The 26,079-nt window shown below is 38.8% G+C and overlaps 1 protein-coding gene across 3 annotated transcripts in view; it reads left to right on the top strand.

Moving 5' to 3' along the window:
• Window positions 1-25,107, top strand: part of UBXN2A (UBX domain protein 2A) — a 30,090-nt gene extending 4,983 nt beyond the window's left edge. For 2 of the 3 annotated variants that reach the window (XM_030555338.1, XM_030555337.1), the window contains 5 exons: window positions 3,085-3,220; window positions 11,751-11,860; window positions 14,099-14,233; window positions 18,989-19,150; window positions 21,829-25,107. In XM_030555338.1, the coding sequence (XP_030411198.1) occupies window positions 3,085-3,220; window positions 11,751-11,860; window positions 14,099-14,233; window positions 18,989-19,150; window positions 21,829-22,021 (736 nt within the window). In that variant the 3' untranslated portion in view covers window positions 22,022-25,107. Of the gene's footprint in view, window positions 1-3,084; window positions 3,221-11,750; window positions 11,861-14,098; window positions 14,234-18,988; window positions 19,151-19,301; window positions 19,503-21,828 lie in introns of all 3 variants that reach the window. The other variant, XR_003999473.1, reaches the window with a different exon arrangement.
• The last annotated feature ends 972 nt before the right edge of the window (window positions 25,108-26,079 follow it).

The following is a 26,079-nucleotide window of genomic DNA, read 5'->3' as shown; positions in this document are numbered from 1 at the left end:
CTATTTATTCAACATACCATTAATTATTAATTAATAATAAAGCAAACCTTCTGTAGCTTTTATGAGAAAAATATTATTGATTTAGTGACTATGGTTTGATATGCACATACTTTATCTGGCTCCTGCCTTCAGGAATGAAAGTTGAAATAGAATCCAGTGACATTTTATGAATTTTTTTTTTGTTTGTTTTGTTAGGCTAGTACATCTCTTGTTGGTTTGTTTCTCACTGCCTCTTGAAGTACAAAGCTGCCATAACTAACCGGCTGGCTAGAACAAATGTTTCTGCTCCTATTATCCCACATCAGTGTGTTCTTTTTATTATAAAGCACTGAGGAACACTTGCAATTAAAAACCAAAAGCACTGTGTTGAGGATCTGTGTTCACTTTGTCTATCTGCTCCACATACATTTTAGTTTTTTTTTTTAGAAGAGGGAAATTGCTTTTGCAGAACACTTCTCATGTAACTGCAATCACAAATTATAGGGGTGGAAGCTTTCCAAGTGGCTGCATGAACATTTATGCTTACAAGTAAAATCATAAATCTGTCTGCCTTTCTACTCTGACCCATTGGAAGCCTTTACATTATATGTGAAGATGTCTAGTTCTTATGCCTATTAAAGCATAAGGTTTTAAGGAAAAACACTGCAAATGCTAATAGTTCATCTGATCTTTTGAGGGAGGGGCAAGAGGGACAATTAATCGTAATGATGTAGTGAAAATAGGGATTGGGGGTAGGAATTGTTAACTTTGTCTTGATGTCACTAAACCAGTAAGATTGTTTTACTTTGTTTAAAAATGTTGATCTTGTGTCTAACAACATTTTTATGCTAAAGCTGGTCATACCGCAAACTCTGCAATGAAGATTCTTGTTAATACAAACGCACCTAATTAATATTCTGAGCCATTCAAATGAACAGTACTTTTTCATGAACATTCATTCCAACGTGAAGTCCCAATTTAGGAAAAATATTCAATTTTCTTTAGTATAAAAGTTGAGATTATTTGAACTGTTTGAAATACTTCTTGAAGTGCTAAATTAAATAAGCTTGTGTGAGCTCCTCAGTAATGCTTATCGTAGAAGTCAAATACTGCATGATCCTGTCTGAGAACTTAAACTAAGAAGTAATCAGTCATTCTGAATGAACTATCTAGTTTCTAGTCAATGAAAAGGTAACATAGTAAAGAGGACTCTGTGTTCCTTTACACTGTGTACGTAGCACTGTGGGTGGAAATGTTTACTTAATAGTAAAATGTTTTTGTAGGCTTTCACACCAGGCTCATTTCCAAAATATCAAAGCCTTCTGTTATATAGGCTTCCAGTAGGCTAGAGTAGCACTGGGAGACAGCTATACCCAGGTTTATCAATTGTAGTGCTAAAGACCACAAATGTCACAAAGGTTTTAGGGATCTGAGGGTGAAGGGCAAATAGCCAGAAAATTAAATATGAGAATAACTGATATAGACATCTTTTGTTTTGTAAGTGACTTTTGAATTTTATCTCTGAAGATGCATGTATTTTTGCAGAAGTGGCTCAGTGAAAGCTAACTCGGACAACAGCAAATGTTTTTCTCAGTGGCAGGATTGACTCTCTGACATGAAAGTTTTCTGACTTGCTGTGGTAACAGGAAGAAAACACATCCTCTCACAGAGTTGGATTCCAAATTTAGAAACTTCAGTATGGATTAATTTAATTCCCTTTGGACTCACTTTGCACGTCAGCAGAATGGCATAATGTGAATCTGCTGTATGCTGAGCCTTTTCATGAAAAGAATATGATGTTGCACTCTAGCGTATTTTCTTACATTATATTCATACTCATATTATTTTAACTGGAATATGCTTTATGCAAAAGATCTCTTGTAAGGTATCATTACAAATCTTATAATCTACTGAGTGTGGTCATCCTATTGGTATAAATGTATCACTCTTGTATCTGAAGCTGGAAATATGAAATATAACTCTGACGGTCTGTTGTAATTATGCAAAGTGGGCCATTAATGGTGGTTTGGAACCTTGATGGCTCCCATTAACCAGGACAATTAACTGTGGATAGCCCTGTTTGCAGGCAGGCCTTCCTATGAGTCAGGGTCTTACAGTGACATGATCATGTCACCTGAACTGGAATCCATCTTTAACCTGGTGTTTTTCTGTTGAGAAGGAGGGGTGGGAACCCAGAGGGACAAAGGATTTCCCACCTTATATAACTTTTGCATAAGTGGGTGGAACAGAACAAAGGGGGTAGCCCTCATGAGAAATCCCCTAGCTACCATCTGAACTGGAACAAGGGGTGTACCAGGGGAAAGGATTGTGCCCAGACCTAGGAAGGCATCCAGTCTGTGGGGAAAAAAAAATTATTGAAACATCTCTGAGGGTGAGATTTTAACTGTATTCAGTTTTAATACTGTATTAGGCTTAAATTTGCATATTTTATTTTACTTGGTAATTCACTTTGTTCTGTCTGTTACTACTTGGAACCACTTAAATCCTACTTTCTGTATTTAAAAAAATAACTTTTTACTTTGGGTTAATTAATACCTTGGGGGAGAGGAGGATGGGCAAACAGCTGTGCATCTCTCTCTGTCAGTGTTATAGAGGGCGAACAATTTGAGTTTACCCTGTATAAAGCTCATACAGAGTAAAACGGATTTATTTGGGGTTTAGACTCCATTGGGAGTTGGGCATCTGAGTGTTAAAGACAGGAACATTTCTGTAAGCTGCTTTCAGTTTAAGCCTACAGCTGTTAAGGGACGTGGTTCAGATCTGGGTCTGGCTTTGCATTAGGTTAGTGGGTCTGGCTCAAACCAGGCAGGGCACTGAAGTTCTAAGGGGCCAGGGCACGAAAGCAGGAGCAGAAGTAGTCTTGGCACATCAGTTGGCAGTTCCCAAGGAGGTTTCTGTGACCCAACCTGTCACAATAGTACAGCAAACAATGCATATTAAAATGGTCCACAAGGCTGTTCTAGTTACTATTTTCTAACAAATTACAAAATACATGGGATATGGGGAGGAAACGACCTTTTGGTACGAAATTTCTTGTGACCTTTAATGTGTCTCCTAAACAACTCATTTATTTTTATTTTGTAGGGTATGTAAACAAGGAACCGATGACCAAACTCCTAACGGTGCAGAGCAAAGCTGTGAATTTTTTGTTGATAACCTTTTTGAAGAAGCTCAGAAGGTTGGTGCTATATGCATGCCACCAGCTAAAGTTAAGAATGAAGTAAGTGGTCAGCCTTTTAATTTGTATTCACTATAATCAATGTTTTATCATGCTGGGTATAAATTCCAGAAAACCAGCAGAATTTCTACCCAATTTACCTTGTGAAGGTAATGTATCAATAGTAACTGCCAAGCAGACTTCCATGTGGAAATCATCTGGTTAGCTAGGAGAACTTGACATGGAGACCAGATCCTGTGGAACTGGAGTAATGAACCCTTTGTTCTCAAGAATGATGGAAAAGCATGCAGAAGAGCATCCCAACAGCAGTGTATAGCAGAGAGGAATATGCAACCCAAGGTTTTGATGTTGGACAGAGGTGAGAGAGAGTGCCATAATGGCGTATACATGTCCCCTCCAAAATGTATTGAACTCATTTTATGGTGTGCCTAAACTAGTTGAAGAAAACTTCACTATGCTAATGAGAGTAATAGTGAAGTCTTCACACATCTTAATTTTAAAAAGTAATAATTTAATACTAACTGGGATTCTAAAAGTCTATTGATCAGTTTTGGACTACTTAAGTGTCTGGAAAACTGGTTAAAGTAACTTTAGTGAAATCAATGTAAGAGTGTCCACCTCAAGGATTTAGGTGAATCAGTTTGTACACTGATTAAATAGGTGCAATTTATTTTTGGGTAGATAAGGCCTAAATGGACAGTGAGCAGATGAGAAATGAGATGTGACAGTGGGATGCTTTGCACTGGTCTGTAGCTCCATGTGCCTTGTGTCTCTGTCTCACACTCCCTATCGTTGCATGGGGATTGGAAGGGACAGGACTTAATAGGCTTTTTGGACTAAGGAAATTCCAAGGAAGAATTTGGAGGAGGCAAGGGTCTTGCTACTGTGCCTTCACATGTAAAAAGTATTTGTAAGGGAGTGTAATTTGGTTGGGTGCCCTACTCTCTATAGGTGGAGCATGCCCACTGCTCGAAGGCGAGCATTAGCTACCACCAATTTGGTAAACGTAATATACCCTACACACACACACACACACACACTTCCCCCACCAATGATACATCATTTGAACACCTAATATGTCTACTTTGATGTGAGGGATTATGTTGTTCCATTACCATAGAAACAGGGATAAACAATGACATGATCAGTATGTTTAAATATTTGCATTCATTCCTGTTAGTTTTATGACTGTATTTCAAGACATAAAACTGGATTTCTTTGGGACCTCAAAGCATCACAACAGCTATCTAAAAAGTAAAACAAAATCTGATAATGCATGTGTACAGGTATCATTGAAATGTAATAGCGCTGGTGATACTTTTAGTCAACATCACTATCGTCTTATTCATCAGCATGACTCTGTCAAAAGTGTGTGGGTGACCACGGTCTTCATTGACTTGGCATGTACACAGTTCTGTGCAGCAAAGATTGTTCTAACTACAGATATGATTGATTATGCAGTGACCCCTGACTGGTACAAGCACAAATAAGATCTTGTAGAAACTCAGATGCCGCTGAGCCCTTGAAGAATACAGGAAGTAGTTCATCCATATTTTTCCATCCATGTTGCAATGGTAATCCAATATCTGGTTTACCTGTGTGCAAAGAAATCCAAATTGTTTGTCAAGATGCTCTTTTGATATGTTCTTCAAAACTCTCCTCATGTGGTGGGAGTTTGGCCACTGACTCTTTTTCCTTTTTGATGCCTAGATTGAAGTTTAAGCAATTCAGGTCTCTGTGGGTCTTTTATTTCTCGCTCTTGTCATACAGCACTGCACCAGCCATTTCTTCATTTGAAAGCTGTTCACCAGGCTCACTTGCCAGAAGAACATCCACAAAACGTTTGGATAACTTAAATTCCTGCAGCAGATTACTAGTAGCTTGAATAGCATCAGCTAATTTTATTGTGCTGCATAAAATAATCATAGACTCACTTGTCCTTGCTGTGCATGGAATGAATTTGCAGAAACTATGACGGTTTTTTTTCTTTTCTTTTTTCTAAACTTGCCGGTAATTTGCTATTGGAATACCTTGCAGTTTTTACATCTGAGGAAAGTAGGGTTTTATTCCTTTGTAGCAGCTTGGACAGAAGAACCTTTTTATAGATAAAATCATTGTCTTCATGTTATCAGCTCATTGATTCTTCAGTGTCATAAAGTGACTATTGTTACAGTGTAACTAGATGGTTTGCTTTAAGATTAATTTTACTCAAGTAGGAAGAAAGGCCATGTTGAGTGATTAGACTGCATCCTTGACAATTAATTAAGTCTTCTGCACAATGTCATCTCGTCTTTGAAGTATTGCCTTTCTTATATTGGTTGCTCTCTCAAATGCTTCTATTTTATGAAGTGGTGTTGGTCCCAGGATATTAGAGAGACAAGGTGGGTGACGTAATATCTTTTATTGGACTAGTTTCTGTTGATGAGAGAGACAAGCTTTTGAGCTTTCACAGTGCTTTTCTTTAGATCTTCATTTTCTCAACCACCTTGTCTCTTTATTTTATGAAGCTTTTCTCAAGCAAACAATGCAACAGGACCAATGGCAGGAACACCTGCTTGCTCTAATGGCTATAGAAGCAGGTGAACATATAATGCTCTCTGATCAGATTCAGAGTCTGTTTTCTTTCTTGGTTCAATACAGCTCTGACGTGCAATGTTCTACTTGCTTGTGTATTTCTAAAAGAAACCCCTGTGATAGAATATTGGTTGCACATCATCTAAACTAGAAAACTAATCCAGTAGCTGCCTGTCATAACTGTAAAGGGAAGGGAACAGCCGCCTTGTTTACGATACTATAAAATCCCTCCTGGCCAGAGACACCAAAATCCTTTTACCTGTAAAGGATTAAGAAGCTCAGGTAACCTGGCTGACACCTGACCCAAAGGACAAATAAGAGGACAAGATACTTTCAAATCTTGGTAGGGGGGAGGCTTTTGTTTGTGTGCTCTCTTGTTTTGGGGTTGTTTGCTCCTGGGACTAAGAGGGACCAGAGTCCTCCAAATTCATGCCCTCCAAATCTTTCTGAACCAGTCTCTCATATTTCAAACTTGTAAGTAACAGCCAGGCAAGGCTTGTTAGTTTTATCTTTGTTTTCTCAACTTGTAAATGTTCCTTTTGGCTAAGAGGATTTACCTCTGCTTGCTGTAACTTTGAACCTAAGGCTAGAGGGGGTTCCTCTGGGCTCTATGCTTCTGATTACCCTGTAAAGTTATTTTCAGTCCTGATTTTACAGAGATGACTTACCTTTTTCTTTAATTAAGTCTTCTTTAAGAACCTGATTTTTTTCCCCTTGTTTTAAGATCCAAGGGGTTTGGATCTGGACTTACTAGGGATGGGGGAGGGGGGATAGAAGGGGGGGAATGGTTAATTTCTCCTTGTTTTAAGATCCAAGAGTTTGGATTTGTGTTCACTAGGAACTTGGTGGAGAAGTCTCTCAAGGCTGCTGGGGGAAGGTAGACAGAGTTTCCCAAATAACTCTTAAAGGATTTGGGTGGTGACAGTAAAACCAGATCTAAGCTGGTAATTAAGCTTAGAGGTTCTCATGCAGGTCCCTACAACTGTACCCTAGAGTTCAGAGTGGGGAGGGAACCTTGACACTGCCAATACAATTAATCTCTCTTGGCTTTTGCTGCGAGCACCACAGAATTCTGCCCAGCACCAGTTGCTTCGGACAGGTTTACATTCTTTCAATTTTTTTCTTTTTTCTTGACAAACAGCATACTTCTCAAACTTTGTGGAGTCTTTTTCTCTTAAGATTTTTGTAGCCTCATGTCTACATATTCTGTAACTTCCCTGTAGAGGTAAAATACCCAAAGTATATTGTTAGTAATGCAACACCACTACCTCAATTTTTTATTTTGTACAGTATACAGATTTGTGTTAAATTAGATAAGAACATAAGAATGGCCCTACTGGGTCAGACCAAAGGTCCATCTAGCCCAGTATCCTGTCTTCCAACAGTGGCCAGTGCCAGGTGCCCCAAAAGGAATGAACAGAACAGGTAATCATCAAGTGATCCATTCCCTGTCGCTCATTCCCAGCTTCTTGCAAACAGACGCTAGGGACACTATTCCTGGCAGTTCTGGCTAATAGCCATTAATGGACCTAACCTCCATGAATTTATCTAGTTCTTTTTTGAAACCTGTTATGGACTTGGTCTTCACAACATCCTCTGGCAAGGAGTTCCACAGGTTGACTGTGCATTGTGTGAAGAAATACTTCCTTTTGTTTGTTTTAAACCTGCTGTGTATTAATTTCATTGGGTGACCCCTAGCTCTTGTGTTATGAGAAGTAGTAAACAACACTTTCTCTTCACCAGTCATGATTTTACAGACCCCAATCGTATTTCCCCTTAGTTGTCTGTTTTCCAAGCTGAAAAGTTCCAGTCTTATTAATCTCTCCTCATATGGAAGCCATTCCATACTCTTAATCTTTTTTTTTTTTTTTTTTTTTGCCCTTTTCTGAACCTTTTCCAATTCCTTTTTTTTTTTTTTTTAGATGGAGCGGCCACATTAGCACACAGTATTCAAGATGCGGGTGTACCATGGATTTATATAGAGGCAACATGATATTTTCTGTCCTATTTTCTATCTCCTTCTTAATTATTCCCAGCATTCTGTTTGCTTTTTTGACTGCTGCTGCACGTTGAATGGATGTTTTCAGAGAACTATCCTCAATGACTCCAAAATCTTTCTTGAGTAGTAACAGCTAATTTAGACCCCATCATTTTATATTTATAGTTGGGAGTATGCTTTCCAATGTGCATTAGTTTGCATTTATCAACATTTAAATTTCATCTTCCATTTTGTTGCCCAGTCACCCAGTTTTGAGAGATCCTTTTGTAGCTCTTCGCAGTCTGCCTGGGTCTTAACTATCTTTTTAGTAATTTTGTATCATCTGCAAATCTTGCCACCTCACTGTTTACCCCTTTTTCCAGGTCATTTATGAATATGTTGAATAGGACTGGTCCCAGAACAGACCCCTGGGGGACACCACTATTTACCTCTCTCTAGTCTGAAAACTAACCATTTATATCAACCTTTTGTTTCCTATATTTTAACCAGTTACCAATCCAAGAGAGGACCTTCCCTCTTATCCTGTGTTACCTTACTTTGCATAAGAGCCTTTGGTGAGGGACGTTGTCAAAGGCTTTCTGAAAATCTAAGTACACTGGATCTCCTTGGTCCACATGCTTGTTGACCCCCTCAAAGAACTCTAGTAGATTGGTGAGGCATGATTTCCCATTACTAAAACCAAGTTGAGTCTTCCTCAACAAATTATGTTCATCTATATGTCTGACAATATTGTTCTTTCTTATAGTTTCAACCAGTTTGCCTGGTACTGAAGTCACGCTTATAGGCCTGTAGTTAGTATGTTAGTATGAAAATTGATATTTTTGTTTAGTCAGCACTTTGACTGAATCCCAGTATGAAGCAGTGTGTTATCTCTAATACTGCCCTATGCATAATTGTCACTGAATTTAAAAAGTTTCTAGAGTATTTCAAAAGCTGGTATGCAGGCATAGGCAATTACATATTAAAACTTTCTACCAGGCAGAGTAGATGCTACATTTTTATATACCATATCTTACAAATGGAGAAGTATTACATTACAAATTAACATGCAGTACAAACTATGGGCATGCAAGCTACTGCTGCTAGTGCACAACCTTCGATGTGAGATTGATCTGATCACCAAATCTCAATTGAAAATATAGAAAACTATTATACTCACTTGTCAGATATTTTTACAATTAAGAATTTGATGTTGATATACTGCAAAATGTTGTTCGCCTTTTTTGCTAACCACCATTTCTGGGGAAAAAATAGTTGCTCATGCAAAACCAATAAAAAATCTTTTCATACATTGTTGTTTGGTAACTGACCAATAAACACTACTTACAGTAAAAACTGTAGTCATAGTCATATTGCAGTGTTTCTAGAATTGTGCAAAAAATGATACTTTTTTTTTTCTCAGTTTGGATACCATTATTTCACCTTGCCTACAGGCTTATGGCACCACTTGACAGCTCCATGTCATACCTCATCTAAATGTAGATTAAAATAAGTTTTCAAATGATACATAATATTGGTGCGTATAAAGTGAGTACTTAAAACTAAAAAAAAAAAAGGGCCATTTTTGGAGACTTGCCACATGCCTATTGTGCATGCTGCAAATTGCTATTCTTCCCATAAATAGGCTTATTTACACGGGGGGAGGAGGGGAGTCATGGGGCAAGCAAAGAGGGATTCTTCTAATCAAACAGCTTCTAAGAGATCTGTTTGCATAACTAATACTGTGTAGGTTTGGCGCACACTTCTGATTTGACACAACTTCAAACCTAATTCACATGAATTTCCAGTTAGTTGAAAAGTGATTTGAATTCTGCACTGGTACTTAATATTTTATAAACTGTAAGTGTGGCCAACTGCCCACATACCTGTCAAGACTATTTAATTTCAGTAGTCAGACTTGGATGACCAAACACCTTTTAAAATGCCATACATACTATCTGAATACACTCCAGGTCAAATCCTCCTCCAAGTCTCATTGACATTGGAAAGATGCATTAGGCAGTAGTACAAAGTCTACAAATTAGACAGATTTAAATAAGCTTTTGAAATAGTCAGATGTGCTCTGGCAATATTTTAAATGACTTGTGGATTATGAAAGCTTACTCTGTATCCGTTCATGAAAGAACAAAGATTCTTTGTATATCTGGATTCCCCAGGGTATAAATTGTCTGTCTAAAAAATTTTTTTCATGACACATACTACTTCTGGTCTGGATAAAAGATTGCTGTATGTATTCTCTCCAATACCCTTACTTTGAAAAGTCATCCAGAATAGGTAGGACAAGGCTCTAGTTGAATAAACTCCCAATTGGACATGTTAGTTCTGGTACTTGGACTTCCAGTTTGAGTGCCTGGGTTCTCAACCTGGGGATCATCCATTGGTATCTGGCAGTTGGGTTCCCTTTGCCCAACCCAAACTGCTAAATGGAAGCAGAGTTCCAGAATGGGGGAGTTCTGCTATGGAAAAGTGGGTACTAGTATAAGAGATTGAGCCACTTCACAAGAGCATCCAGTTTAGCTTCTGACACAGAGATCTTTCATCTGAGCAGCATAAAATCCCCAAAGCTGCCTGTGTGGATCATGCTACAATGGTGCCTTAACAAATTTGGGTTTGAATTCCTCTCTGGGAGGGTCACAAATTCTGCAGGTCACAAACATAATAAGATGCTGTAGCACAGTGGTTCTCAAACTTTTGTGCTGGTTACCCCTTTCACATAGCAAGCCTGTGGATGCAACCACTCCTTATAAATTAAATACATTTTTATATATTTAACACCATTATAAATGCTGGAGGCAAAGCAGGGTTTGAGGTGGAGGCTGACAGCTCATGATTTCCCCCCTGATGAAATAACCTCGTGATCCCCTGAGGAGTCCTGACCTTTAGTTTGAGAACCTCTGGTGTAGCAAGCAATCTCTAGCGACTGTACTCCTGGTAGTGATATCTGCCAGGAGGGTCAATGAGATTCCAGTCCTGGTGGCTGACCGTTTCTTATGGTTGAAGTGACTGTTTTTTGTGGTGTGTGGGGTTTTTTTCAAGTACCTTCTAAATTTCCTCAAAGTTGTCCGACTTTAGCCTTAGTCAATCAATCAGCTGAACTGTATTTTCCCTTGACTGCTAGATTTATGTAGCTTAGCTTCTCCTGGTAATTTTAGTTGTGGAAAAGGGGTCGTGTTCTCTGTAAGCAGGGCTAAAGTCTTACCTACGTCTTCTAGATTTGTGGTCTATGGAGATAAGGGTAGAAGTAGATTCAGTGGATCAAACCTTTGCATATAAAACTGTTATGAGCTTGTGGGACAACTACACTCAAATTATACTTACTGGTAAGTAGCCTTTCTGGCTAATAGTCTGTTTATATAGCAACTTTTATCTAAAGATTTGTAAAGCACTTGACGAACATGACTCACAGTACCCCTGTTAGGAAGGTGACTATTATTACAGATGGCAAACAGACAGGCTTCAAGTGGCTTGTTCAAGATTACAGAGCAAATCAGCCAGAGATGGGAATTAGCTGCAGAAATCCTGTGCTCTAACTTCTGTCTCGACTACACCTCTCAAAATTCAAGTGAAAGCAGAATGCTGAATAATGCAAAACCTAGGATTCTAGATCTAGCATTTCTTAAGATAAGAGTTGTTCAATAACTTTTTAGTGGCCACAATGTGGCATGGGGTGGAAGATGAAGATGGTAACTGGAGTAATGTGGTTGATAAAGTTTTGCCTTGTGAACTTTAACACAAAGGCATTTTACCATTCTGATTCTGCTTTTCAGAGGTGCAAGGTCTTCTGCTGTCAGGTCTAGAAATGAAGATATTTAGAAATTAGAAATGTAATTTTTGTCCCTTGCTGTTGCTATGTTTTTGTGCTGGCACTGGCCCAAGATGGATTATAGCGAGACTTGTGCTGGTGTAATTTTCAGTCCCTTGAGTGGATGAGCTAAAATCATAAGGAGATGCTAGTATATTGAGTTGTTTTCCGATGACTTCATTGTCTTTACTTCACAGGCTGATATAATTATTAAACTATGGAAAAATGGATTTACAGTAAACGACGGTGAACTCAGAAGCTACAAAGATGTTGCAAACCAGCAGTTCTTGGATTCAATTAAAAAAGGGCAAGTGAGCTTTGTCTACTGAACCAGATTGTGTTAATGTACTTTGTACATTATACTCTAATGCTGCATGACCTTGTAACACAGTTGCTTTGCTTATACACTGCAACAGCTCTGTATAAATTTATACTGCTGTTGTCTAAACTGGGCATTAAGGGTATGTCTGCACTGCAGCTGGAAGGTATGATTGCCGGCACAGGTAGACAGACTTATGCTGGCTCAACTTGAGGTGGCACACTGAAAAATAGCAGTGTAGACGCTGTGGCACTGTTGGCAGCTCAGGTTAGTCACCTGAATCCAAGCCTGCCTTACTCCCTGGGTCTGAGCCCAAGCTGCTTGCTGCCTGTACCAGAACCTACCCTGCTATCTTTAGCATTTTAGCTTAAGCTGAGCTAGCACAAGTTTATCTACCCATGCTGGGAATCACACCTCCCAGTTGCAGTGAAACCTAATCTAATGCCTGTTAAATTGACCTAGCTATATTGCCCAGGGCTTTGAAAAATTGTGTGCTCTGTGCAACTTAGTTACGTTGACTTAACCCCCATTGTAGATGCATATAAGAAGAGTTCTGTCGACCCAGCTGCCACCTCTCAGAGAGGTGAATTAAGCACATTGAGGGGAAAAAAAACCTCTTCTGTCAATCTGGGAACCATCTACAGTACGGTGCTGCAGCACCATAGCTGTGGCACTATAGCTGCTGTAGCGTAGACATATTCTAACACTGCAAGAATTAATGTCCAACCACCATCGTAGCTTTTAGATGCTCACTCAAAATCCTGAAATAGACGAAACAGAATCCATGCCTTGAAGATCTTACTCTAAAGGTACAATACAGAATAGAGGACAAGACCAAGTGCCTGCCAGTAGTTTGATTAACTTGAGTATAGACCAGGCAGTACTCGAGGTGCTTTCCTTGTAGTTGTGGATACTCACCCTGGTCAAGTTTGAGGCATATTGGTGGGACATTTGTGGAGGGACATCTGCGGCCACTGCCCATTAATTTTTTTGTAAAACTTAAGGTTGGTCAGGGTTTCAGTCAATTACCTCCCCCCCCATTCACTGTTTAACCAAAATTTCACGGTAAGCTTTTTTTTACAGCTATATGAATTTATTTAGCCATTGTCTTTTAAATTACAAATCTTTCCTTCCACATTGTTTCAGGTCTAATTCAGTGTTAGCAGCACTTCAAAAACATTTTCATAAATATGCTATAAAATCATTCTCCTCTGTGACTGCAACATACAAGAATATGTGCTCCTATCCATAATTACAAGCAGCCTGTCATTAGCTGGGGAAGTACACAACTCTGAATCTATAAATACCCATATGCTGCTAGGAGAAGCGGGGGCAGGGGGAGGTAAAGTGGACAAGCTTATCTTCTAGTGAAATAATTACGAGCTGTGAGCTTTCAGATGGTCCCTGGAAGGTAGTTAAATGTGAATAGAATATTGCTAGCCAAACAGTGTTTAATTCACTAAAGATCATAGATATTAGTGATCCTCCATAGAAAATACTAAAATGCCTACCTTGTTTTGCTTAGTCTGTAGTTATCCTTGTTAATCAAATGGGTTTCCGTACTATCTGTCTTAAAAAGGAATTCTGTGTCAAAGGTGGTCTTTATCCCATTACCAAAGAATTAACGTGCTGTAATGTCTCGTACACCTCTACCCCAATATAATGCCACCCGATATAACACGAATTCGGATAGAACATGGTAAAGCAGCTCTCTGGGGGGAGGGGCTGCACGCTCTGGTGGATCAAAGCAGTTTCAATATAATGTGGTTTCACCTATAATGCGGTAAGATTTGTTGGCTCCTGAGGACAGCGTTATATTGGGGTAGAGGTGTATTAACATTTCACAATTTTTATTAAAGATTACTGGTGTTACTTTTTGTAGTGTTTTGATACTTCATGATATCTTTTAAAAACTGAACTATAGTTTACACAATACCCATGATGTGTTCTCTTTGCTTTTTTCACTTCCTGGTTACCTCACAATTCAGTAATTTGCAATGGATGCATATCTCATTAGTGTGATTTACAGATTATGCTGAGTATGTGTTAGTGATGCTGCAACTATTTTACTAACTCCTTTTGTATGGATAAACCAGCCAAATGTTAGTCAGAGCTGTGTTTTCAGTTTTTAGACCAAATATCGTTACTGTCTTCTCTTCACGTACAGAGAGCCTTATTTTAATTTTGTCCATGTTTATGTTGTTTGTTTTTTTTTTTTTTTAAAAGGGAGTTGCCATTTGAGTTACAAAAGACTTTTGATGATGACGTGGATGTGAAGGTGGAAGATAAGAAAGACGAGGTATATGTATTAAAGAAGCCAATATTTCACCCCTTTTCTGGACAAGGTTACCGGTTAGGCAGGTGAGTGATCTGATGGGATGTATGCCTTCTGAGTGGGTTGACGTAGGGAAATGATAACTCAGCATACAAAGAATGAAGATATATCTATAGTAGTATTTTCTCCAATGATGCTATCCTGCCATACAAGGATTTAAATAGAAACACTGAATTTACTCTTTAAAGGCAACTAGGCAAGACGCAGTCTATGAAGAAATGGTGAATGACATTCACTTAGACATTAGGATTACAAAGGGCAAGAGTATCTCAACTAAATGAGCAAATTCCTTGGTATTGAGCCATGTAACTTGTCCCAGTAAAATAGTGTTTAAAATTACGTCAGACCATACATTAAACTGATTTATTTTTCTTTTTAATCTCCATCTCTTTAGTGCAGAAATTCTAGTGATAGTTTTTAAAACTAGACTGATCTTATAAACACTACAAATGGCATTGTGGTTTAGAGGATTGATCTTGAGGCTAGATGCCCCAGGAGCTTTTGAATGCTAAACCCAGAGATGCTACTTAAGTGCTGATCTGGGGACCTCTCTACCTTAGTTTCTCTATCCCTAAAATAGGGATATTGCTTACCACAGGGGGGCACTGTGCAGATCATCAGCACAATCCTTTGACGAATGTAACTATGTATGTGCCTTTTATTTCCAATAACCAGTCTAAAAATATCCCAACTGATAGTTGCTCTTGTGATTCTAAGTGAATTAGTGAGAACTCTGCTCTAAAATACTGTAAATGAAATAGATTTTTTTTTTTTTATAACCCTGATTGGGCCTGATTGTTAGCTAAGTCCTTGCCTCAGAGTCCATAATTAACACTTCTTGTTAATTCGATTGAAGTTATATCAATGCTCCAGATTGTTTCACACAAATTAAACTGCCTGTTAAAATGATGTCTGCAGATATGGAGGGAGAAATAGCAATGGCAAAACTTTGGGCAAATAAAAGTAGCCACCAAAATTGAGATAAATAGGAAAAGCAAAATCTGGCCTGAATAGTGCTGGAATTTGTTTCAACGGTTGAGACAGATTGCTGACTTAACTCAACAACTCTGTCTCTTACCACTTATTTGTTGTGCTTTGTCATGCCTACACCACAAGGGTGGGCAAACTACAGCCCGCAGGCTGGATCCGGCCCATCAGGGCTTTGGATCCAGCCCACAGGATTGCCACCTGTGTGGTGCCAAGGGCCCTGTGCCACTCCCGGAAGCGCTGGCACCATGTCCCTGTGGCCCCTGGAGGAGGAGGGGCAGAGGGCTCCGCGTACTGCCCTCACCTGTGGGTACCTCCCCCAGAGCTCCCGCTGGTCAGGAACGGGGAACTGCAGCCAATGGGAGCTTTGGGGTAGGTACCCACAAGCGAGGGCAGCACGCTGACCCCTCTGCTCCTCCTCCCCCAGGGGCTGCAGGGATGTGCCGGCCGCTTCTGGGAGAGGTGCGAGGCAAGGGCAGGTAAGTGGCTCCAGGCCAGAGCCTGCACCCTGAACCCCTCCTGCATCCCAACGCTGTTCCCTGAACCCCCTCCTGCACTCCACATCCTCTCCTCTGCCCCAGTCCCTTGCCTTGAATCCCATCCTGTACACCGCACTTCCTCCCGCACCCCAGCACCCTGCCCCAGCCCTACATTCATGGCCCTGCATGCAATTTCTCTACCCAGATATAGCCCTCGGGCCAAAAAGTTTGCCCACCCCTGCTATTGCAAGTAGTGATCCTGCCTTCCAACAGACAAACTAAAATCTGGAAACATGCTATTCTTCAATGTCTGTGTGTTCTGTTTACTAGTTTCATACAATGAAACATGCTCAGCCTTTTTGTTCAAGTTTGTAAGTTAAAATGTCTTGGTTTGTTTTTCCTGTTAGTCGAATCAATGGTATACTGCAGCTTGTCTTGATAAAAGTAGTAAATATCATGCTAGTCTTGGAAACCTAAGCAGTACTTGGGGGTGAGTGGGTTGGGTGTCATGCACTTGCCTTCATAAATTAACACTTGCTATCCTATAGAATGTTATGATTCATTAAGGCAGATACTCATTACTACTGAGAGAAAGGATGCTATTTTCACTGATATATAGGAAGGGACAGAATTCCTAACGTGAATCGTAGGCTATTAATGCTGTAGTCCAGGATCTGCTCCAGTGTGACTTCAGCTGCACTATACAATTTAGGTCTGGTCTATGCTAAAAAAGTTAGGTTGACCCATCTACGTCTTTCAAAGATGTGAAAAATTCACATTCCTGAATAGTGTAGTTAAGCTGACCTAACACCCAGTGTAGACAGAGCTAGGTCGACGGGAGAACTCCTCCCATCGGCATAGGTAGTGTTTACACTGAAATGCTACTGCACAGCTGTGGTGTTTCAAGTGTAGACAAGCCTTTACTCTCCACACTTGCAGTTTTTTGTAGTTTACCAAGGGAATTGTAGAAAGAACCAAACATACAACTGGGCAGCCTCCTTAAACTTGTGACTGATATGCAGAGTGTGTTTAAAGCTTCTTTTATTAATATCCAGCAATCCTAATAGACATGCTACCAACACTTCTGATGGGATAATTTTTAGCCCCAACAATGGAAGATGCGGTAGGGCAAATATAGTCTTGACTTGGGCACGTCTGCCAATGACTACCTCAGGCGGTTTCTATTGAAAGATGAGATGGCACAAGTCTGTTACACTTGTGTATATACACACACATGTATTCAGCTGAACTACTATATATTTTTCTTTTGTTATGCAGGAGGGCTTAATGAGACCTAGTTCTGAGTCCATTAAAATACTTTATTATTTTGTATTGTCTGCAACTTTGTATGCCACTGTTCCACAACTGTGTTTAATGGTTTTGTGATTTGTAATAGAAAAGCTTGGTTCTGAATCTTGGTAAGCTTAAGATGTAACTTTAAAATTATATCTCAGAAATACATTAACCAAAAAGACAGACTGAAATCTCTTGTGGCAAAAGTAGTGCTTCAGCTGTAACCTCACTAGGGTAAAACAATGTGTGTCATAAACCTTTTACCATTAGACTAGGCAAAGCACTAGAAAACTTACTTTGGGGAGCAATCTTACCTTGGCAGGGGATAGAACAAAGGGTCTAATGTCTAGAATGTAAAATGAGCAAGCCTTTAAAAGCAATGATGTTTCTTAAGGGTAAGAAGCCTCCCCTCCCCCGTATTTTAGCCTCATTTCTTGCCACTAGAGGGCTTTACACATCAATTTTGCAAGAGGGTGATTCTAGGTACAGTACGGGAATACACTTGAAAACTAGGCTGTTAGCTTTTTAACTTTATTCCCCATACTTGGATAAACATTTCGTAGCTTTGAAGTATTATTTTTTGTGCAGTAGAACTAGCTGCTCTAATAATATAAGGTGTCAAAAATTGCTTCTCAATCATTTTTGTGAGACAGTTGACCACTTCATACATATAAATAATATATGGAGATATACCTATCTCATAGAGCTGGAAGGGACCTGAAAAGTCATTGAGTCCTGCCCCCTGCCTTCACTAGCAGGACCAAGTACTGATTTTGCCCCAGAGCCCTAAGTGGGCATCCTCAAGGATTGAACTCGCAGCCCTGGGTTTAGCAGGCTCATACTCAAACCAGTGAGCTATCTCTCCATAACGTCTGTTAGTCTATAAGGTGCCACAGGATTCTTTGCTGCTTTTACAGATCCAGACTAACACGGCTACCCTCTGATACTATCCCTCCATGTACGTGGGTAGCTGAAGTTACCCATTGTTACATTTAGATGTATTTCTGTTCTCCCTCAATGCTGCATGCTCAACATTTATTTTTATGGTCTGGAGAACCATTGTAATTTAATTAGGTCCTCTAAGGTTAAGCAAGAGCAACAAAAAAGCAGGGTATGAGAAGAGAGTAGAAAGGTGGATTGGAACAGATGGATGACTGCTGACGTGTTTTTAATACAAATTTTGAATAATCCAAATTAATCTGTAAGACTTTTTTTGGTTTTTCCATTGTTCCTCTGTGTTTTACCTAAACCTACATATTTGTAGTTGAAGTGCAATATATCTCTGATTACACATTGTATATAGTTGTAATCTATCAACTATGATAAAATTAAAAGGTTAGGCCATATAAAGTGAGGAAGCCATATTTAACCCTTAATATTATTACATTGGACCACTTAGTGCTAGTATGTTTATAATTTATAAGAATTAGGAGTAGCCTTTATTTATTTATTTCAAGGTTGATAGGTTTATTCTACCACTTTTAGAACACAGTACACATCACTAATGTAATCTATTTTTTTATGTTTTATAAAAAGGTAAGTACCACACACATCACAGTTAAGCCCTCCAACAAATTACTGTTAGCCTGCAAATTCTTCAGTCAAATTCCTGAAAGTGTTACTTTATTTCCTCCCAGTGAAGGAGACCTAGGCAATGGAACATCAAGTCCTGTTCTTTAGGCATTTAATTCTACATCTTATGTTTATCACTTAAAACTCTCTCTGAATCTCTTAAATAATTATTTAAAATAGTCTTTATTTTCATTAACAGAAATAGGATATTCTCTCCCTTAACATCATGTTTGAAGTTGTCAAGTTCAAGAGTTGTTGCATCTCTCTAGTAAAGCCTCAACCTCAATTTTGTATTCCTAGGCTTGCTGCACATGAGTTGTTAGTACACTCTGACAGGATTTAGAACCTCCTAGAAATATTTCAGTTCAGTCAAAAAATAGATGAGGTAATGACTGTTCTAGCTTATGATTTTATGTGCACTGCATAATCTTGTTTGGCTCTTCTTTCCAGCGCGACTCCAAGAATAATTTCTAAAGTAAAAAAGGACCTTGAAGCTGAGAACAAAAGGCCTCTTCCTTCAATAACGCTAAACAATTTGGAACCAGTCACTAATATCCAGATCTGGTTAGCAGATGGGGAAAGAATAGTACAAAAGTTTAATGTTTCTCATAGGTAAGATTATCTTATCACTATCTGATTAACTCTTTTTTACATTAATATGTCCAGAAATTCTGTAAGTATTTATATGGCCCCTCATCATTTGAGTTCCTCTCAGATACACACAAATAAAAATGACCTCTTTTTTTTTTTTTTTTGTCTGTAGGAGAAACCGATCAAATTCTGTGTGTACCCTGTGTGCAACAGAAGGAAAAACAAAATGTAACTGCCAATGAATGTAACAGACTGCCCAGTTAATTAATGAAGATCTGCGTAATACCAATTTTTATCAAGGCATAACTGTTGGATTTTTGTCATTTTATTGGGAGTTAAGTGTTTTTGAGGTGTCTATAATTCCTTGATGCAGGTCTGTTATAGGGGATCTTTGAGGGGCAGTGCAGATTTTTATTATTTTAGGTTTTTCCTTTTTTGTACAACTCATTTATTTAAGATCATTTGGCTTCAAAAAGACAAGTGTCTTCCAGGAAGTTCCTCCAAAGAATTTGAATGAGAAACTGTCTAATAAAAGCAGTTGATTGCTCATGGCTGGGATTAAACACTAGTGGCAAGTGAGGATGGAGTGGACAGCACGACAGGCATGAGGGCTTGAAAAATCCACTTGCCTGGGTCAAGTAGAAAGCACTCCTTGGTAAATGCTATCAATGTCTAAGTACCTAAGCTTTCACTCCTTAAAATTAAATAAGTTTTCTAGCCTTTATGGCTGCAGAGAAAACCTTCTAGATATGAATTTATTCTAACCCAGTATCTGCAGACTGAAGAAAAGGATTCAGATCCGCAGCTGCTGCTCATAGCTTTCCTAAGCTTCAGCAGAGGTGAAAAGGACCAGAATCCCATCAACTTGGATTGCTGCTATTGAGAACCCTGTGGGCAGCAATGATCTAGGCAGATTCAGATTGTGCTGCTGAGGCAATCTGCTGGTGAGGAGAGCCCAAAAACTGAGGCTGGAGGGGAGAGGTAGTGTAGCAGAAATTCACACCCCACAAAGCAGCCAGGATACTGAGGGAGAAGAACAGAAGTGGAAATCCCATCCACCCTTGCATCAGCTGGGAAATAATGTTTCTCGTCCCTCTCGGCAGTCAAAGGGAGTTACAGGAGGTGATCCAGATTTTCAGAGACACCCCTGAGCAGGGTCCAAGGTCAGAAGGGTGATGGAATCCCAGCATCCTGCAGGGGGGAGAGAACTCATCTAGATGTCTGTCCTGACAGTGTGGGTGGAACACTTCAAACTAGTCTGTGGCTAATATGTCTACTGGGTGTCTAGTAAAACTTCCAAGCCCTGCAAGTGGCTGTGATAAGGCAGTAGTTCAGTGTACACATTTTTGAGGGGAAAGTAGGATCAACTACTAAAGGAGATCGGTTTGAAGAACTACAACCTTCAGCGACCTTTTCCTATAGTTTACAGTTGTGCTATAAGCGTAATAATATATAGAATGAATTTCTTGTGCTATATGTATCTCTGCAGCAAGTAAAGTGACAATGATAAAGCTTACCTTCAACACCAGTTCAGGTTGTATTGCTCTCTAGTACACTGTATATTGGTTTATACCCAGTCAGGATGGCAGACGAAGGAAAACTTAGCAGTTACAGGCTGACTCTGAATTCAGCAAGATACTAGAAGTCTGAGAGGATCCATTTGTTAGTATTCATTGTCTCTACAGATCTCTAAACTTGAACAATCCAAATAAGTCCATTACTATAGTGGATCATTATTATTAATGAGGGGTGCGTTTGCATTTTGATTATTAAACCCATTATTGGAGGGCTCAATATTTTTCCTATTTCAAAATGAATAGATTAAAATTCCTAATACAAGTTTTCATCCTAGTGCAAATAGATTCATCTTAAAAGTTATTCAGGCCAGTCTTATCTGACAAATTGTACTTGGCATGAGTAAAACAGCTCCTTTCACATAACCATATTGTCAGAAAACATTTAAAACAGCTATTCTGTCATAACTTGTATTCGTGCTAGTGCACCAATGAGCTTCTGTGGTCTGCTGTACATACACATGCACTGTAGTTCAAAATAACATAGAAATGTTAAGGCAAATTCAAGAGACTTGTCTTTATGGTACTGTGATATTCTTAACCATTATTATCATAAACATGTTTTTTCGTTGGAGGTCCAGAAAAAGGCTAAAAGCGCACTCTAGTATATGTGCTGCTGTGCTTGGGTTAAGGTTTGAGATAAGGGAAAAACCATTATGTGGTTCTGACCTTAAATAGTTCAGGTGTAAATTCCACAACTTCCATATCTAACTTTAATATAGTGCTGGTGAAGGGTCCCAGGTGACATGCCTGAAGTCACAGAGAAGGTGGAATTTGAGGTTATATTATGTGCAGAATTAAGGAGAAACCAGATTGAAGGCACTAAAGAATTTGTAGTGTTCAGCTAGCATGCCAGTTGCTGGGTCATAGTGAGTGCTGTGGGAATGTTTTGTGTAGATTACCTATAGGGGTTTATTGCAACTCATGGCTGAAAAAGAGAGTATGTATAGTATATAAAAAATTAGTTCCACTAGCTGTGCAAGAATCATGCTTTGGAAATTCACAGAGCCTGCATATGTGCTGCATTGTGTGCATGACTTGTGCTCAACCCCACACCTCTTGAAAACAATTGACTCAAATGCTTAGAAAGATTGTAACTTGCTGGATTTTTTTCCCCCTTTTCAGAATAAGCCATGTCAGAGACTTCATAACAAAATATCAAGGATCGCAGGGAAGTGTTCCTTTCAGCCTGACCACATCTCTTCCTTTCCTAGAGCTGCTGGATGAGACTCTCACTCTGGACGAAGCTAACTTACAAAATGCTGTTATAGTTCAGAGACTTCAGAAAACAACTGAGCCTTTCAGAAGTTTTTCATAGTCTTTGGTTTTAAGAGTACCTTGATTATGACAGTAGAACTGCTGCTGCAAGTAATGGCCAAAAAAACATAAAGACTTACCAGTACCAATTAGTGTTCAACTCACCAAAAGTCTACATCTAAGTTGAACTAAACTAGACAAAACCAAAACAAACCTGAACAGCAATATCTGGATGCACTGTATCATCTCAACAAAGCTGCACTCTTCTTAAAGAGCAAATTGTGTGTTTTGTGCTGTAGTTTGAGGTATTTTCTAAGCATTTCAGTGTTTGGAGATTGGCAGTAATGAAGCAGAGGTAACCTAGTAAGACAGGGACCATCTTCTAAGTTCCTCCTAGCTAGAAAGCACTGATGGCCTTTTAAAGGCATGTTTGGGTTAAAATCATTTATTCTAAAAGACTTGTGTTACTAACAGCAATTTAAGTGACAATTAAGTCAAATTTAATTTTATTTTTTCACTTCAGTTTGGACTGTGAAACGAAACCACTTGATTTCACTCATGTTTCTATAAGTCAATTTCAGGTTGAGTCTCTTACCCTAATGTTTAGATTACAGATGCTTCAATGGCAGACTTACATTTAAACACTTTTCACTATTTTCATAGAAAATCTTTATTTTAAAGAAATCATGAAAAGCTACTGCAATTAAGTTTAACAAATTGAATTTTGGGACTTCCCTTTCAAAGCCTGTATTGTGCACATGAGAACATCTCAAGACAAGAATGAGTTGGCTCCATTGCATACTGTACATAAGATGTTACATCAGAAACTCCTGAGATTTGCTTTTCCTAATGGTTGAAGTAGCTGCTTGCCTCAGTGGCAGCTCTGTTCCCATCCCCAAGACATGGAATGTCGTGACAGATGCTTTGAGCTACATGTACCACTAGCAGCGTAATCCATTCTGAACCATGTGAAAAACAAGCATGACACCCAATAGTTCTAACGGTAGATGAAAGATGGCTATAGAGAAATATATAGTGAAAATACAAACCTTCATCTGTGCCAAATTGCCAGCTAAGGGCAGAGCTAATTTGCACATGTAAGTCTTCCAATAACATTTAAAAACCCTTATTTGGAAATAAAGCGGTTTCCTTCTCTATTCGTTTGTTCTTTGTCAGTCCTCACTTTGGTTTATTTTGCAACTTATAAAATATGCCCATCGTCTGCTTTTAATTCATGTCCCCGTTGTCAGTTATAATTAGCGTGTCATACATTACTTATTGAGAAACCAGTGTAAGGACTGTAGATTTTTGCATACAGTTTTGCTAGATAGTTTGCATGAATTAAGTTCAGTAGTGTGTGGATTTGGAATGGAGCCATAAAGGTCTGTTAAATGTGAGTTGTGTTTTTTTTGTCCTGGACCCTTCAATGAAGAGTAACTGGTTTTGTGCTGCATTCAAAAAGGGAAATTGTTTGGTTTAATACTTTTTATTTACTACAGTTAAGTGAGAGGGTTTGTTTTTTGGGAAAGATAAGATTACTGCACTGCAGTAACCTTAGTTCTTCATAAATCGAAGAATTCTTGAACCCTGGATGACTTGCTTTTTTTGGTGCATCACCCATGCTGAGGTCTGTATGAAGCTATCTAGACAACATGAATGGTATGGTTTGAAATTTAGCTTCCCAATACTCATTCAATGGAGAGACATTTTTTGAACTTGTATCTTTAAAAATTATGCGTTTTTTGGTACAAATTTATTTTGCACCACTCAACTAAGTTAATTACTTGCACTTCATTCAGTTTGGATAACACAAATGTACACCTCAGTTTTGCTTACTGTTAATTTCACTTCCTGACTCCTGTAAGCATACACAGCACATGGAATGTTCAGTTGCAAGCATTCTCTTTTTGACCCTGATGCTAGTAAGGGTTCTAAAACCACTCTCCTTTCATTTTCTAACAAAATGGAATTTTGGGTGCAAAACATCTTAATTCCAATCCTGGTAAGAACTGGGGAACTAAATCAGGTACATTCCTTTAAAAAAAAAAAAAAAATAGTAGACACCTACTGTGGTATATCTGACTATTAATTTGCAGAGCTGCCTCTAAGACACAGGAATCTCAAATTCAATTCATTTGAATCTCTAATGTAAAACTATATGAGTATAGGATGCATTTGATCATAAGATGTCAATGTTCTATTACACAGAATGTGTATGACACCTGTAAATAGCAGTATCATACTCCTGCATCTGTATATGAAATATCTTTTATTGTACTATCTTCTGTTGGTGAAAGAGACAAGCTTTTGAGCTGCACAGAGTTCTTCAGGTTTAGGTAAGGAGATATATATGCAATGTAGACATTTAGGAAGAAAAGTTAGTGCAACACAATTGAATTACTCAAAATCAGATTAAATGTAGGCAGTTGTTCTTTCCAAAACATGGTAATAGGGTAAGGAGCAGTGTATATTACACTATTGCAATATTTTGTTCATTTTTATGCTGCTGCTCCCTACAAAGACTAGAGTATCCCTGTTTGGTTACAGGCTCTGTGATGGATTATATTATGCATTTTCTTGAAACAATGATTGTGGCTGCAGTTGCAAAAAAGACTTGCAATAGTACAAATTGGATTCACAAACAACCATCACAAGCCTTAACATAATTTGGAAAGTCAAAATGGCCTAGAGCAAAATGACTGAAATATACTGTAACCTCTCTTCCCCCTTGCAACAAAGGTACAATTTAAGCAAGAAACTGAAAATGAGTTCAGACATCTGCATTTGTGTATTATTCCCCTGCTTCTGTATTTCAACACCTGGAAACACTTTAAAACTAAATTAGAAATTGCTTCTTGTGCTGCATTAAGAAAATCCTTTTTTTCCTTTCTTTCTTTTTAATGAGGCACTGGACTTTTGCTTAGTTTAGCCTGTTTCTAGAACAACATTTGGATTAAAGTTAACAAGTGAGAAATTTACCATCTGTTTTAAGCCTCCAGTGCAAGGCATTTTAAGGGCCTGATCCAAAGCCTGTTGAAAAAACTTCTGTTGCCTTCAATGGATTTTGAACTAGACTAAATATGAAACTGAAACTGTAGCCTGAATTTGATTGGGTGAATGAAAAATAAATCATACTGTCTGAACTCATCATGTTGGCCTGTCTAGGTAATTCTTTGAAAAGCCTAGTTACTTAGATTATGAAAATTTTGGTGCTACAACCATTTTTGGCACTATAGCTTGCAGGGGGGTTGAATATCAAAAATTATTGCTTAGTTTGCTATGACTGTTCTGAAGCCAGGGAGCCACTGTTTAGACTGAATTCAATTAAATAATTACAGTAGGTGAGCTGCTAAAAATCAGTCTGGCTAGCAGGTGCCGCACATGTGGATTGGTTTATGAATATTTCCCCCGAAAAAAGTCCCTATTTTATTCTAAAAAAAGAAGTGGGGGAGGGTGGGTGGGAGTCTTCCTCTTTATCTGCAACCTGAACTTCTTTCAAACTAACTAATCCACTCCAAGGCTCCAGTTGAAGGAACCATTGCAAAGCTTTGCTAATCAGTACATTTAGTTTCATGCCTAAAGCAGAAAGATTATTCCTTTGCCCCTAGGGGAGCAAAATTGGTTATAGAAAAATTGTTGTACAGAAACAAAATAAGTAACTCGAAAAGCACCCTCCCCAAGAGTAATAACGTTGACATGGCGCTAAAACACCCATGCCACCTTTCAGCCTTGGGTGACTATTTTTGATTGTCCGATTGCTCGAAAACAGGTGTGCTGACAGACAAGCTGCTGTGTTAGAGCCACCTAAAAAGCCACCTTGTGATTAACAATGGTGCCGTCGGATGGGTTGTTTATTTATAAGGGCACACATTGCAGGCGTTTTTTCTTATACTTACTTTGTGAGTGAATATGGGTCGGATCTGGCTCTTAATTATTTTGGTAATATGATCCCGAGAGTTTTAAAACAAGAATATAACTGTGTAGGCGCCCTCCTGAAGCCCAAGTATCATAAATATTTAGAATAAGCGCTAGTTAATATTTGAAACTAAATTAATTTAAACTACGTTTGAGGGGGGCAAAAATGGAACTGTGCCGCCTTATTCCCCAAGTCTTAGTTCA

This window comes from Gopherus evgoodei, chromosome 3 (genome assembly GCF_007399415.2).
Source record: "Gopherus evgoodei ecotype Sinaloan lineage chromosome 3, rGopEvg1_v1.p, whole genome shotgun sequence".
In the NCBI taxonomy this organism is placed as follows: domain Eukaryota; kingdom Metazoa; phylum Chordata; order Testudines; family Testudinidae; genus Gopherus; species Gopherus evgoodei.
The sequence above is the reverse complement of the archived record's forward strand: the minus strand, read 5'-3'. Positions and strand labels throughout refer to the sequence as shown.